Source organism: Gorilla gorilla, chromosome 1 (genome assembly GCF_029281585.2).
Source record: "Gorilla gorilla gorilla isolate KB3781 chromosome 1, NHGRI_mGorGor1-v2.1_pri, whole genome shotgun sequence".
In the NCBI taxonomy this organism is placed as follows: Eukaryota; Metazoa; Chordata; class Mammalia; order Primates; family Hominidae; genus Gorilla; species Gorilla gorilla.
This window is the reverse complement of record NC_073224.2, coordinates 106,685,785-106,701,610: the sequence shown is the minus strand read 5'-3', so window position 1 is coordinate 106,701,610 and position 15,826 is coordinate 106,685,785. Positions and strand designations below refer to the sequence as shown.

The following is a 15,826-nucleotide window of genomic DNA, read 5'->3' as shown; positions in this document are numbered from 1 at the left end:
CCACCACGCCTGGCTAATTATTTTTGTATTTTTAGTAGAGATGGGGTTTCACCGTGTTAGCCAGGATGGTCTTGATCTCCTGATCTCGTGATCTGCCCACCTCAGACTCCCAAAGTGCTGGGATTACAGGCGTAAGCCACTGCATCCGGCAAAGAGATTTTCTTTGACAGCTTATTTTCCTCCAGTGACCAAAGGATTAGACATCATTGCAAGAGTTGTGATGGAGTGTGTCGCCTGTCACTGACAAGCATTTATTGAGTGCTGATTATGTGTAATGTTCTGTGCACGGTGCTAGAAAGATGAAGACATGTTCTGTATCTTTAAGGATCTCAATGTCTAATAGGAAAATAAACATATAAATGAACAACTCTAATAAGACGCCTTTTTAAAAGTTGAATTTAACCCAGGATTCAAATTTAGGCATGTCCCTTGATTCCAATTTATTTGTGCACTGTAACGTATATTTTTTAATTAAAAAAATAGCTTTTCATTTTACCTCTGAATTGTGTGTAAAAAAGAAATTTAAAAAAGAAAAATATCTTTTCATTACAAAATCAATATATAATTCCTGTAGGAAAAAAAATTTAATACAGCTAAGCAAAAAAATAGCCATACTGCCACCATAGGGAATGTTGTCAGCCTTTTAGATCTTTTGCTATGAATGTATACACATATTTTTTAAATTTTATTTATTTATTTATTTGAGACGGAGTCTTGCTCTGTCACCCAGGCTGGAGTGCAGTGACACCACCTCGGCTCACTGCAACGCCCGCCTCCCAGGTTCAAGCGATTCTCCTGCCTCAGCCTCCCGAGTAGCTGGGACTACACGCTACCACACCCAAATAATTTTTGTAGTTTTAGTAGAGACAGATTTCACCGTGTTGGCCAGGCTGGTCTCACAGTCCTGACCTCAAGTGATCCACCTGCCTCGGCCTCCCAAAGTCCTGGGATTACAGGCATGAGCCACCATGCCTGGCCAATTTTTTTTTTTTTTTTAAGATGGGGTCTTGCTCTGTCACCCAGGCTGGAATGCAATGGTGTGATCATAGTTCACTGTAACCTCAAACTCTTGGGCTCAAGCAGTCCTCCCACCTCAGCCTCCCAAGTATCTAGGACTATGGGCCACCAAGCCTGGCTATCTATCTGTCTAATCTATCTATCTATCTATTTATTTGAGATGGAGTCTCAAATATGTTGCCCAGTCTGGTATTGAACTCCTGGCCTCAAGAGATCCTGCAGCCTCGGTCTCCCAAAGTGCTGGGATTATAGACATGAGCCACTGTGCCCAGCACACATATATATCTATATATAATATACACACACACACTTTTTTTTTTTTTTTGAGAGACAGGGCCTTGCTCTGTTGCCAGGCTGGAGTGCAGTGATGTGATCTTGGTTCACTACAACCTCCTCCTCCCGGGCTTAAGCCATCCTCCCGAGTAGCTGGGACTACATGTGTGTACCACCATGCCCAACTAATTTTTATATTTTTTGTAGAGAGAGGGTTTCACCATGTTACAGCCTAGGCTGGTCTCAAACTCCTGGGCTCAAGTGATCTGCCTGCCTCAGCCTCCCAAAGTGCTGAGATTATAGGCATAAACCACCACACCAGGCCTAGCCCACATATATTTTTAAATAAAAGGAAACATACTCTACATGTGCTTTCAATGAAAATGCTTATCTATATCATTTTTAATAACTGAATTATATTCTATTAAGTGTAGCACAATTTCATCAATCCTCAATTTTTTGTTCATTCAACAAATACTTATTGAGCACCTACTATATTACAGGGGTTACCTTGAGACTGGAATATAGTGGTGAGCAAAACAAATATTGTTTGATATTGTTTGCAGTTTTTCACTCTTATAAACAGTACTGTAATAAACATCATTTTACATACATCTTTAAACACTTATTCAATTGTTGACTTGGAATAATAATTGAATATATACTATGTGCCAGGCAGTTGGTTGACTTCATTACATATATTATCTCATTTAATCTTCATGATCCAAGAAGTGAGATCATTATGATCTCAATTTTCAAACGAAGAAATAGGAACATAGAGAAATTAAGTAATTTGCTTTAAGTCATATAGCAGGGAAATACAGAGCTGGAACTCAAGCTCAGATTTGTGTGATGCTGGATTCCATGCACTGCTGGCAATGTTGGTTAGGCATCAGAGGGTGTAAACGTTTTTAAGATGCAAAATTACTAAACTGCCAGCCAGAAAAATTTTATTATACCTGTATAGTATATACACATAATAGTGTGTTTATATCTTCACATCATGCCCGTGCCAACCCTGAGGTTAGCTGCTGCTGATTCTTAAAAATAAAATTTAGGCTGGGCACGGTGGCTCACACTTGTAATCCCAACACTTTGGGAAGCCAAGGCAGGTGGATTGCCTGAGGTCAGGAGTTTGAAACGAGCCTGGCCAACGTGGTGAAACCCCATATCTACTATAAATACAAAAATTAGCTGGGTGTGGTGGCGGGCGCCTGTAATCCAGCTGCTCAGGAGGCTGAGGCAGGAGAATCATCGCTTGAACCTGGGAGGCAGAGGTTGCAGTGAGACAAGATTGCACCATTGCACTCCAGCCTGGGCAACAAGAGCGAAACTCCATCTCAAAAAAATAAAAATAAGGTAAAATAAAATTTAAAAATTATCAGCTAGGCACAGTGGCACATGCGTATAATCCCGATGCTTTCAGAGGTCGAGACAGGAGAATCACTTGAGGCCAGGAGTTCGAGACCAATCTGGGCAACAAAGCCCAGACTCTTTTTTTGTCTCTAAAAAAAAAAAAAAAGTCTTTTTAGCCATGCATGATGGCATGCACCTGTAGTCCCAGCTACTTGGGAGACTCAGGCAGGAAGATCACTTGAGCCCAGGAGTTAAAGGTTACAGTGAGCTATGATCACGCCACTGCACTCCAGCCTGTGTGACAGAGCAAGACTATGTCTCAATAAGTAAATAAATAAAAATTATCAAGTGTATGGAGAAGGTCAGTTAAAAAGCAGTTTACTTCAACCCAGATGCAGAGAAAGAAGGAAGAAACAGATTAATAGTGTGAAGCTTAAAGAAGAGACCAATGAATAAATGAGAAAGAAATGGAGGCAAGAGTCAGCAAGGTAGATGTTATCTAGTTTCAAAGCAGCCTTCCAGTTCCAGATTCCAGGGTTTTATGAAGCAATGATCTTCTTACATTAAGTCAGTGACAGACACCCCTGCCCTGTCAATGCCATATAATAATCATTTTTCTTTTGTGTAAGCTACTTTGAATGGGTTTGTTTCCTGCAGCCAGAATGTTGAGTTATGGGAAAAAGTTATTCTCTCTCACAAGTTTGTAGGATAGGCCTTTTTGTGTCATGTGGAAGATCCAATACAGATTTGCATATTTGTTTCAGGACTTGTGTAAAACTAAAAAGTTAAAAATGTAAGGAAAAACTCAAACATGCTTAACTCTGTATAGTGAGACAGAAGTGACCCGTTTACCTCGTTATTTCCAGTATTATCTATATTTCTGTTTTCATGATCAAAAAATATTAAAATGTTCTACCAGTTTTAAAGAGCCATCAATTTGATGCCACTGGAATTATTTAAATAATAAAGTGTCCAGTTGATTATATTCAACACAGCCCTGAGTTCCATTCCTCTGACAAAACGATACAGTATTACCTTCCCCAAATAAATGATGCATCCTTCAGGACATATGTTCTTTCACTAGGATTATCATTAGAGCTTCTGAGCCTAAGTGGAACCTGTTACTTATAAATCACCTTTTAGTACCCTTTGGTCTTGTAAGAAGCAGTGTAACATACCAATTAAGAGTATGGGTTTCAGTGCCAGACTACCTTGTTTAAATTCCAGTTTTGCCACATATTCACTTGTATGATCTGAGACAAATCATTTAGCCTCTTTCTGCCTCAGCTTTTTCAGCTGTAAAATGGAGGTATTAATAGCTCCTTCATACCATTGTTGTGATGATTAGATGATTAATATTTGTAAAATGCTTAGAGGTGATCTGGCAGAGGGTAAGCACTCAATGGATGTTACCTGCTGTTGCTGTTATTACTGTTACATTTTGGGGAGATAAAGTAAAACAGACTTTGGGTATTCATTATCACCACCTCTGTCATCACCCTTACTTCCAAATAAGTTGTCTTAAAAACCTTTACCATAATTCAAAGGCAGAATTATATTATTATTCCAAGTGGAAATATACTGAGGCAGTGATTAAAATGTACTATGAAGATAGTCCAATGTCAGATGACTTTGCAGTCTGTGAGAAGAAAAATTTTTAGTAGTTCCATTTCCATTTGTGTTCACTTAAAATTTCTCCTTTGGGGCCCCCCAGAGTCAGTACCACTATAATTAAAAGATGAAGGCCAGGCGTGGTGGCTCACACCTGTAATATCAGCACTTTGGGAGGCTGAGGTGTATGGATCACCTGAGGTCAGGAGTTCGAGACCAGCCTGGCCAACATGGTGAAACCCCATCTCTACTAAAAAAAAATACAAAAATTAGCCGGGCATGGTGGTGGGCGCCTGTAATCCCAGCTGTTCGGGAGGCTGAGGCAGGAGAATCCTTTGAACCAGAGAGGTGGAGGTTGCAGTGAGCTGAGATTGTGCCACTGCACTCCAGCCTGGGCAACAGAGCGAGACTCCATCTCAAAAAAATAAAGAAGACTTGCAAAGAGTCTTCACCATTCATGGTTGCTACAGCTGGGCTATTTGGGGCTTCGTTTCTTGCATTTTTTAATAGTGTTCACCATGCTGCCCCTGTAGTTGTGGTTGTTCTGACACATTGATGTGGGCTTGAATGTTCCCATACATCTACACCTCTTTTTATTCTCAGATGATAACTACCTTTCAGATATGTTCTCAGATGATAACCACCTTTCAGATCTCTGAGTTCTGTCCTTGAGGAGTCCATTTTTAACCCTGTGGACGATGAGGGTAATTTTTTCCTTTCTCTTCGCATGACATTCCAGTGAATGACACAAACAATGCTAGATCCATGCAGAATCTCATTGTTTGCTTTTCTTGCTGTTTCTTCTCAATAAGAGAGGAAATAGTGCCAAGGGCTCCTGTTTGCTTCTTTGTTTTGTTTTGTTTTGTTTTGTTTCGTTTCATAAATCAGGTGGCCAGTACTAAGGAGGGAATTCCGAAGGAATAGCTACATTTTTTAATAGGCAATTATATCATTTGTAAGAAAGTGTCATAGGGTAAAATAACCCCAGTGGAATTAGTTAGAATCAAGGAAATATCTTATACTTTAATTCAGTGTATTCCAAGACTTATTATATAGAAAATTTATTTGAGGAGATATTGATAGGTATTCCATTTTAAAAAGGGTTCTATAGCCAACTAAGTTTGGAAAACACTCTATCCTTCTCTTGAAAAGTCAAAACTCATATTAGCATATTAAAGATTCTGAGAAAATCTAGGGTAAAGAAACCCACTCCACTTTTGTGTTTTTTAATTGTATTTTAATATAATATTTGATAAAATATATGTAGCATGTAAGTTAGAAAGCGTAATATAATAAATACGCTTGAGCCTTTCACCTAACCCAAGGACTAGAAAATTGCCAGTAACATAGATGTATCCATGTGTTCCTCTCCAATTACATCCCTTATCTCCCTACAGCAGGTAAGTGCTAACCTAGATTTTGTATTTAATTCCCTTGCTTTGGTGGAAGAAGATTGTGTTTTTAGCACTTATCTATGTATTTCTAAATAACACATTGTTTAGTTTTGCTTGTTTTTGAGCTTTATAAAAATAGTATCATACTTTTTTCATTAAACTTTGCTTCTAAGATTCATCTGTATTGTTGCAGGTAACCTCAATCATTTTTCAGTGCTGTGTAACATTCCATTATGTGAACATACCACAGTTTACTTTTCCATTCACCTGTCCATAGACGTGAGGTTTTTTGTTATATTTTTTATTATTACTATTGCTCCTCTCAAGGAGAAACAAAAAGAAAATGTGAGCTAAGAATATTGACAGAATATTATGATTATATTGTTTGGGAGCATTAAGGAGTATATTTATTGAGTGGCTGCCTTTACTATTCAAGGCAGGAACTAAAACACAAACATAAATAAAACATCCCTGTCTTCAATGATCTTATGGTCCAGTGGAGGAGTCAAACAAATTCTGTATTTTTCATATTAGGATATGATTAGTCTCTAAGACTAATGGCACAAAATAAACATGATGCATCTTTTGAAGTGCCCAGTTTCTTATAATCGGGGGGATGTGCAGGGGTAGAATTAAATAATCTAACTGATAAGTACCTTAAAATATGTTTATGTCAAAATTTAAAAGGTCCTTTTATGAAAAATAATATAAAATTATTATGCATTTTTATTTTTTATTTTATTTATTTTTTATGACAGAGTCTCACACTTGTCACCCAGGCTGGAGTGCAATGGCATGATCTCGGCTCACTACAACCTCCGCCTCCCAGGTTCAAGTGATTCTCTAGCCTTAGCCTCCCCAATAGCTGGGATTACAGGTGCCTACCACCACACCTGGCTAATTTTTGTATTTGTTTTAGTAGAGACAGGGTTTCACCAAGTTGGCCAGGCTGGTCTCGAACTCCTGACCTCAGGTGATCCACCCTCCTCGGCCTCCCAAAGTGCTGGGATTACAGGCATGAGTCACTGGGCCTGGCCAGTTATGCATTTTTAAAACAAAATACTGAAAGTCAAAGAAAGATGTAAGCTGATATACCAATCTGGACTACACCCTTAGGACTCATAATTCATTTGCATCTTTTTGTCCTCTGTCGCCCAGGCTAGAGTGCAGTGGTGTGATCTCAGCTCACTGCAACCTCCGCCTCCTAGGTTCAAGCAATTCTGCCTCACCCCCCTGGGTAGCTGGGATTACAGGCACATGTAATCCCACCTGGCTAATTTTTGTATTTTTAGTAGAAATGGGGTTTCGTCATGTTGACCAGGCTGGTTTTGAACTCCTGACCTCAGGTGATCTGCCTGCCTCAGCCTCCCAAAGTGCTGGGATTACAGGCATGAACCACCACGCCTAGCCCTGCTTCTTCCTAGGTATAAAAATTTGAGGCCGGGTGCAGTGGTTCATGCCTGTAATCCCAGCACCTTGGGAGGCCAAGGCAGGTGGATCACCTGAGGTCAGGTGTTCAAGACCAGCTTGACCAACACGGCAAAACCCCATCTCTACTAAAAATTCAAAAATTAGCCAGGCATGGTGGTGCATGCCTGTAATCCCAGCTACTAGCAGGGCTGAGGCAGGAGGATTGCTTGAACCTGGGAGGCAGGGGTTGCAGTGAGCCAAGATCATCCCACTGCACTCCAGCTTGGGCAACAGAGTGAGACTCTGTCTCAAAAAAAAAAAAAAAAAAAAAAAAAAAAAAAAATTTGAGGCCGGGTGCGGTGGTTCACACCTGTAATCTCAGCACTTTGGGAGGCCGAGGTGGGTGGATCACCTGAGGTCAGGAGTTCAAGACCAGCCTGGCCAACATGGTGAAACCCAGTCTCTACTAAAAAATACAAAAATTAGCTGGGCATGGTGGTGGACTCCTGTAATCCCAGCTATTCAGGAGGCTGAGGCAAGAGAATTGCTTGAACTCAGGAGGTGGAGGTTGCAGCGAGCCAAGATCACACCACTGCACTCCAGCCTGGACAACGAGAGTGAAACTCCATCTCAAACAAACAAACAAAAAAAATCGAAAAGTGTTCATGTACAGAAGTTAAACAAAATGTATCCTAAATATAAATAATTAATTCTGACAGAGTAAACTAGGAAATGCCTCACAGAGGAGCTGGTTTTTGAACTAGACCATAAAGGATAAGTAGGATTTCCATAGGAAGAAAGAGCAGTCAAGGCTGAGGAAAAGCATGATTAAGGACAGGAGCAAGATTTAAAAAAAAAAAAAAAAGTTGTACCACATTTGAGAAATAATGAGAAGTTCTTCATAAGTAAAGTCTATCTCCAGTGAGGGGCAGGATGATCTCTGTGTGTGAGATGCCTGGTATTTCCAGATGTAGATTTGTTTGTTTGTTTTGAGACAGGGTCTCACCCTATCACCCAGGCTGGCGTGCAGTGGTGCCATCTCGGCTCACTGCAGCCTCCACCTCCCAGGTTCAAGCGATTCTCCAGCCTGAGCCTCCCAAATAGCTGGGACCACAGGTGCATGCTACCACACCCAGCTAATTTTTGTATTTTTTTGTAGAGACGGGGATTCACCATGTTTCCCAGGCTGGTCTCGAGCTCCTGAACTCAAAGTGATCCACCTGCCTTGGCCTCCCAAAGTGCTGGGATTACAGGTGTGAGCCACCACACCCAACCTCAGATGTAGATGTTGAATGCCAACCTATTCCCTTGCTCCTGATAAAACTGCTGTTGGATATTTAGAAAAAGTTTAGCATACTAGATGACATTTAAGCTTGGGTCTTCTTTTAAAAATCTGTATCTGAATCATGTTCATTTGGCAAACAATTCATCCACTTAATACTAAGGATGAAGAAGGTAATACTCAAGATGTGCACTAACTAGTAAGACAAACCATTAGAAGAGAATTAGGAGGAAGAAAACCCGCTCACTGCCTTCTGTCCTGTCATAGGGGATGAATGCTCCTAGCTGGGGCTAGCTCTTCCACTTGGGCACCAGAGCCCATCTACCTCACCTACACTGGGATATCTCTCCAAACTCCCCTTTCTTTCCCAAATCATTTTTTCCCACCTGTTGGATTATTCATAGAAGCATAGAAATATCCTGCTATGCTGGGCACAGTGGCTCACGCCTGTAATCCTAGCACTTTGGGAGGCTGAGGTGGGCAGATTGCCTGAGCTCAGGAGTTTGAGACCAGCCTGGGCAACACAGTGAAACCTCATCTCTACTAAAATATAAAAAATTAGCCGGGCATGGCGGCGTATGCCTGTAGTCCCAGCTACTCAGGAGGCTAAGTCAGGAGAATTGCTTGAACCCAGGAGGTGGAGGTTGCAGTGAGCCGAGATTGTGCCACTGCACTCCAGCCTAGGCGACAGAGTGAGACTCCGTCTCCAAAAAAAAAAAAAAAAAACAGTTTGAAATATCCTGCTATGTTCTGCATCTTTAAAAGCCCTCTCTTAACCCCCTTACTCTTTCAAGGCTCCATCTCATTTCTGTGTTCTCTTTCGTAGGAAAATTCTCCAAGAGTTGTTTACACTCACTGTCTCTAATTCCTTCCCTCACATATTCTCTTAAACCCACATATTCTCCTCAACTACTGCATTCAGGCCTTCACTCCCATCACTCTAAAATCGCTGTTGTCAGGGTCCCTAGGGACCTCCACATAGCTAAACATAGAGTCAACTTTCAGTCCTCATTTTGCTTGACCTATCAGCAGCATCTGACACAGTTCCTTTACTTATTTTTTTTAAAAAAATAGAGATGAGGTATCGCTATGTTGCGCAGGCTGGTCGTTGTTATCACTTAGCTTCCAGGAACTATACTGTCTTGGTCCTCCTACCTCACTGGCCATTCCTTCTCTGTCTCATTTGCTGTTTCTCCTATTTTTGGAATCCCTGGGACTTGGCCACCAACTCCCTTGGCCATCTCATTCAGTCTCACGGCTTTAAGTTGTATGTCTCGACTACTAACTCCCAGATTTATATTTCTAGTCCTGAGTTTCATTATTGCTATTTGGAGGCAGATAATCTGTTGTTGTGGAGGACTGTCCTTTGCATTATAGATGTTCAGCAACATTCCTGGCCTATACCCATGGGAAACCAGCAGCACTCCACCAGTTACGACGAGGAAAAACATCTCCAGACTCTGCCAAATGTCCCCTGAGACTAAAATCACACTCCTCACCCCATTGAGAACCAGTGTTTCTTGTCCGAACTTCTCCCCCAAACTCTGGACTTGTATATCCACTGTCTTTTTGACATCTCTACTTGAATGTCTAATAAATATTCATACTTAACATGATCAAAACCAAACTTCTGATCTTTGTTGCTCAATATAATCCTCCCTCCGACTTCCCACCTCAGTGGCACATCCATTCCTTTAGTTGCTTAGGCAAAAAAAAACTTGGCATTTTCTTGAATCTCCTCTTTCTCTCACACCTACATCCTGACTTATCAATAAGTCCTGAGAGCTTTACCTTCAAAATACACCCAGAATCTAATGCCCTTTCACCACTACTGCTCTGGTCCATGCCACCGTCACTTCCCACTGGGATTACTGCAGCTGCTTTACTCTTGTCCCCCAACACCCCCTTCTCAATATAGTAGTAGGGTGATCTTGTGAAAATGTGTCATTCAGGGTATGTCACATCTTTTTGCAGAACCCTCCAGATGTCTCTCATCTTACCCAAAGTAAAAACCAAAATTCTTACAATGACATGCCAGGCCTTATATGGTCTCTCCTTATAGCCCGCTCTACCCATTCCTTACCTCTCCAATCTCACCTCTTACTATCCAACACCTTATTCACTTCACTCTAGCCACACTAACCTTCTTTCTGTTCCTTAAACATACAGAGCCTTGATCCCTTTGCACTTGCTCTTTCCCAGATACATGCTCTGTTGCCTCATTCAGGTCTTGACTCAAATGTCAGTTTCTCAGGGAGGCCTTCCTTGGGTACTAGTTTTTGTTTTTGTTTTGGGGGGATGTTTTTTATGGTAGCATTTTATTCCTCTTCAAGAAAAGCTATTACCTAACATTGATGAACTCTCTTTTTTTTGAGACAGAGTCTCACTCTGTCACCCATGCTGGGGTGCAATGGGATGATCATAGCTCACTGCAGTCTCTAAATCCTGGGCTCATGCTCAAGTGATCTTTCCACCTCAGCTTCCTGAGGAGCTAGGACTACAGGTGTGCACCACCATGCTTGGCTAATTTTTAAAATTTTTTCTAGAGGGTCTTGCTATGTTGTCCAGGCTGGTCTTGAACTCCTGGACTCAAGCAATAGGATTAAAAATATCCTCCTGTTTCGGCCTACCAGAGTTCTGGGATTATAGGCGTGAGCCACCATGGGCAGCCAGTCACTAGTTTTATTTTATTTTTGTTGTTATTGTTGTTGTTGTTGTTGTTGTTTTGAGATGGAGTCTTGCTTTGGTGCCCAGCCTGGAGTGCTGTGGTGCAATCTCAGCTCACTGTAACCTCCGCCTCCCAGGTTCAAACGATTCTCGTGCCTCAGCCTCCCAAGTAGCTGAGATTACAGGCATGCACCACCACGCCTGGCTAATTTTTGTATTTTTAGTAGAGACAGGGTGTCACCATGCTGGTCAAGCTGATCTGAAACTCGTGGCCTCAAGTGACCTCAAGTGATCCTCCCGCCTTGGCCTCCCAAAGTGCTGGGATTACAGGCGTGAGCCACCGCACCCAGCCCAGTCACTAGTTTTAAAATCTCACACCACTACCATCTCCAATACTCCTTTTTTAAACCTGCTTTATCTTTTCCCATAGTATTTCTTCATCTAACATATTACAAAGAGGCAGTATAGCATTATAGTTAAGAAAACAAACTGAAGCCAGATTGCCTGGGATTATATCCCAATTCCATCACTTCTTGTGTGTGTGTGTGTGTGTGTGTGTGTGTGTATTTAAAGTGGAATGGTTTCTGTCCATTAGAGCAGTACTTTGCATATAGTAATATGTGTACACCATTATTATTGTATTATTATTATTAACTACTAATTAATTTTATTTTCCTTCTCTCCCATTGGAATATAAATTCCATGAGAGCAGAGGGGTTTTTTTTTACTTTCTTCATTGCTGTATTCACAGCTTCTAGAACAGTGCCTAGCACATAGTAGACACTCAGTAAATATTTGTTGATCAAATTATGTTATTTCTGGAGTGATGAGGATAAGGAGGGTCAAGGAAGATGAGGTATATGTTTAGAACTTTTACAAAGAGAATGTACAAAGAGAATGTATCCTTGTGCCACTAAAAGCTTCATAAGCTTGCATGGAAAATGGACATACAGACAAATAAATTACAACACAGTATATTTACAAGATATGGAAGAATGAGTACGTAACTCTAAGGGGAAAGCAATGCAGTTGAGGAAAGCTTCCTAGAGGAGTAATAATGTGAGAGTTGGGTTTTTAAAGATGCATAGTTCCACCAAACAAAGTGTGAGATGGATGGGACAGCCTTTGAATAGCAGGTGCAAAAGCAAAGAAGTATGAAACATAGCAGTGGCTCTGAAAACTGCAAGCCGTGGAAGTTGAGAGGTGAGGAGCGTTTTCAGTGTTTTAAGCTATTAATAATTTCATCTTATCCTTCTGCCTTACCCACTCCCATACTCCTAACATCTCCAAGTAAGTGTTTGGCTGTAATTAGGAGCTTATTACTCCATTAAGACAAATATCTTGGGGTTTTTCTCATTATTTTCCTGAAAGTCTTTTTCTATTTTTCTGCTCCCCACAAGTTCCATTTTTTTTATTATTATAACACTATTCAGGTTCTAGATTCCCCTTGGTGTCTTTGGTATAAGAAATTCACATGTAATTTTTACCTGTGGAGTATAGTGAAAAAGGAGGAAGACATATCCTTAAATTATATACACATACACACACATAGTTTTTGTTACAGTATGATAGCTTTGTTTAGGAATAGAAACACAGTTGTTCAGCTGAATTATTTTAGTAATTAATATTTTTAATCCTATAAACATTGGTCTCTAGTCCCTTACCAGTGATGTAAGTGGAGAAGCTTGCTTTTCAGTGTGTGACTCAAGACTTCTCAAGGTTGACTTTTTAAAATCAGGGTTGGGGTTCTGCTTTTTTCCACCCACCTTCCTTCTATACATGGAGTCAGGAAAACACCCTTGATGACAGCACAAACTAAAAAAAGCAGTAGCATTAATCCACTCTGTTAGTTTCTGGCACTGCCTCTGTTTATACTCATATTGGATTGTGATTGTGTATCTGTCTCTGAGAGTCCCTTAAGGTAGGAATCATAACTAAGGTGTACATTTGTACACCTAGCTCAACGCCTAGTTCATAATGGATGCTCATTAAACATTTGTTGAATTGGATTGAATTGAACTGAATTGAACTGGACTATGGCACCAATGGAGAAGGGGATTTTTGAGTTTGCTTTTAAGTGAGATTGATTTAAAATGAATTTAGAAAGAAAAATTATTCTTTTGTTTTTAAACATAGTATAAATTTGGGGTACAGCTAGCAATATGTTCATTCGCCATAATTTTTTAAGCATTCTGAGCAATGACTCATCAGAGTCCCCAAATAGTTTTTTTTTTAAGTCATAGTGGCCCTAGGAAACAAAATTAGGCTTGGTAAATATAAATAGTAAGTGTGTTCTCATTATAGTCAGGAATGTGGGGTCTTGTTGATATACAGAGGAGGATCTTTATTTCTTCCCTTTGTAGCAGAGTTGGAAATGAACCAAAGATCCCCTGATAAAATTCCTATAGGGCTTCCCAGCACATTTATTTCATTCTTTCTAGAAGTCATCGAGACTTGTTGTGTTATTGTTCAAAAAAAAATCAGTGCTACCTCATTTCCTAACACTTGTTTTCTGACCTCCAATTGTGTCTAGTCCAACTGGCCAAAAAGCCAGGCCAAAGATGTCTGTATTTCCATAGAGGAACAAATGAACTTAGCTTCTACTCCTTTCCCTCTACTTTGCAATTTTTTCTTTTGCAAAGGAGTTTGGAATTTAAATTCTCCAAGCCCAGAATCTTTCAATGCAAGATGGTAATAAAACTGCAAAACAATGGTAATAAGATAACTGGTCATTCCTCCAGTCCTCTGTCTTTTAAATATCTGTCTGCTCTGAGAGAGAGTCCTGAGCATCCAAATAACTTGTTGTTGTTGTTGCTGTTGTTGTTGTTGAGACAGGGTTTCACTCCTGTCGCCCAGGCTGGAGTGCAATGGCACAATCTTGGCTCACTGCAACCTCTGCCTCCAGGCTCAAGCAATTCTTCTGCCTTAGCCTCCCAAGTAGCTGGGACTACAGGCACCTGTCTAATTTTTGTATTTTTTATAGAGATGGGGTTTCACTATGTTCCCCAGCCTGGTTTCGAACTCCTGGGCTCAAGCGATCCACCCACCTCAGCCTCCCAAAGTGCTGGGATTACAGCGTAAGCCACCGCACCCGTCCATCCAAATAACTTTTATATTATAAAGAAGGCTGTCTTGCCAATGGGTAGCTATTTTATTCATTTACTCAGCATAACTTTATTGGATACCTCTGTGTTAAGCCCTGGAGATCTAAGGTGAGTAAGACTTCCCCCTACCTCCCAAGAAGCTCACAGTCTGTCTTGGCAACAATTATACAGTGCTAAGATAGGAGTGGGATAAAGTAATAACAGTAATTAGTTCAGCATGGAGGGGTCTGGAAGGGCTTTACAGAAAAAGTGACTTTTATGTTTATATATTTATGTATGTATGTATGTATGAATGAGACCATGCCTGGCCAGAAAAGTGACTTTTAATCCTTAGTATTGAAGAATAAGGTTCTTGCCAGGCGCAGTGGCTCACGCTTGTAATCCCAGCACTTTGGGAGGCTGAAGCAGGCAGATCACTTGAGGCCAGGAGTTTGAGACCAGCCTGGCCAACATGGTGAAACCCATCTCTACTAAAACTAACAAAAATTAGCCAGCATGGTAGTGTATGCCTGTAATCCCACCTAATCGGGAGGCTGAGGGAGGAGAATCGTTTGAACCTGGGAGGCGGAACTTGCAGTGAGCTGAGATTGTGCCATTGCACTCCAGCCTGGGCAACAGAGCAAGACTGCGTCTCAAAAAAAAAAAAAAGAAGATTTCAGCAGAGAAAGAATAGCCCTACATTTCAAACATAGGACATAGTAAGAATAACCACTTGAGGTAGGAAAGCTCATGATGTATTTAGGAACAGTGAGTAGTTGGGCATGGATGGCATAGAGGCTGCACTCTGAGAGATGGAACAGACAAGTGGGAAGCAGTATTGCAAGATGCTGAAAGGCACAGAATCTACAGCCTGGGTCTGAATCCCAGCTGAGCCACTTACTAGCTGTTGTGACCTTGGCAAGTCACTTAACCTCCCCTCTATAGCTTTGTTTCTTCGTTTTTTAAAATGAGGATAATAGTAGCATCTGTTTGACAGGGCCGCATGCATATATGCATATATACACACACATGGCTTTAAACAGTGCTCAGAACAAAATGAATATAAGTATTCTTTATTAGGGCACATTATGAAAGGCCTTGAACTGTACATTTCCATAAGTAAAAGAAAGGTTTTAAAGCAGAAGAAGGGAGAGTATACAACAGGATATAATCTGTATTTTGTTTTATTTTTTAATTTTTTTTTTTATTAGAGACAGGGTCTTGCTCTGTTGCCCAGGTTGGTCTCAAACTCCTGGGCTCAAGCAGTCCACCCGCCTCAGCCTTCTAAAGTGCTAGCATTACAGGCCTGAGCCACCGTGCCTGCCTGTAATCTGCATTTTAGAAAAGTAACTCTGGTGCCACTCTGGAGAGTAGATTGGATAAGAAAGAAACTATAGACAACATACAAGCTCTGAGACAGTTTCAAGAGTACAGATAACAGGTGCTGATGTAACATGGTAATGAGTTAATATAGTGGCCTTGCCCTTAAAAATTCTGGGATCCTAAATAGAAACTTCAAACTTGAAATGTTAGTCTTAATAGATCTTACAAATTTAATTCTAAAAAAAAAAAAAATGAAGACCCTGGGGAAGAGCACAGAAGGACTGTCCTTGCAGTATGGATGTTGTAGTGCTCAACTGATGCTTCCATTCTATACCCAAATATCAGACCAGTACCTCCTGCCTACTATTCATGATATATTTTCATCTGGTTAGATGTCCAGAGCAAGACAT

The 15,826-nt window shown here is 40.7% G+C and overlaps 1 protein-coding gene across 2 annotated transcripts in view; it reads left to right on the top strand.

Moving 5' to 3' along the window:
- The window catches only part of VPS45 (vacuolar protein sorting 45 homolog), a 77,535-nt gene that overhangs the window by 61,033 nt on the left and 676 nt on the right, over positions 1-15,826 (top strand). The window contains exon 15 of one of the 2 annotated variants that reach the window (XM_063695357.1): positions 8,221-8,314. The exons of the other annotated variant lie outside the window; for it this stretch is intronic. Within the exon in view, the coding sequence (XP_063551427.1) occupies positions 8,221-8,314 (94 nt within the window). The remainder of the gene's footprint in view (positions 1-8,220; positions 8,315-15,826) is intronic. 2 annotated transcript variants of the gene reach the window in all.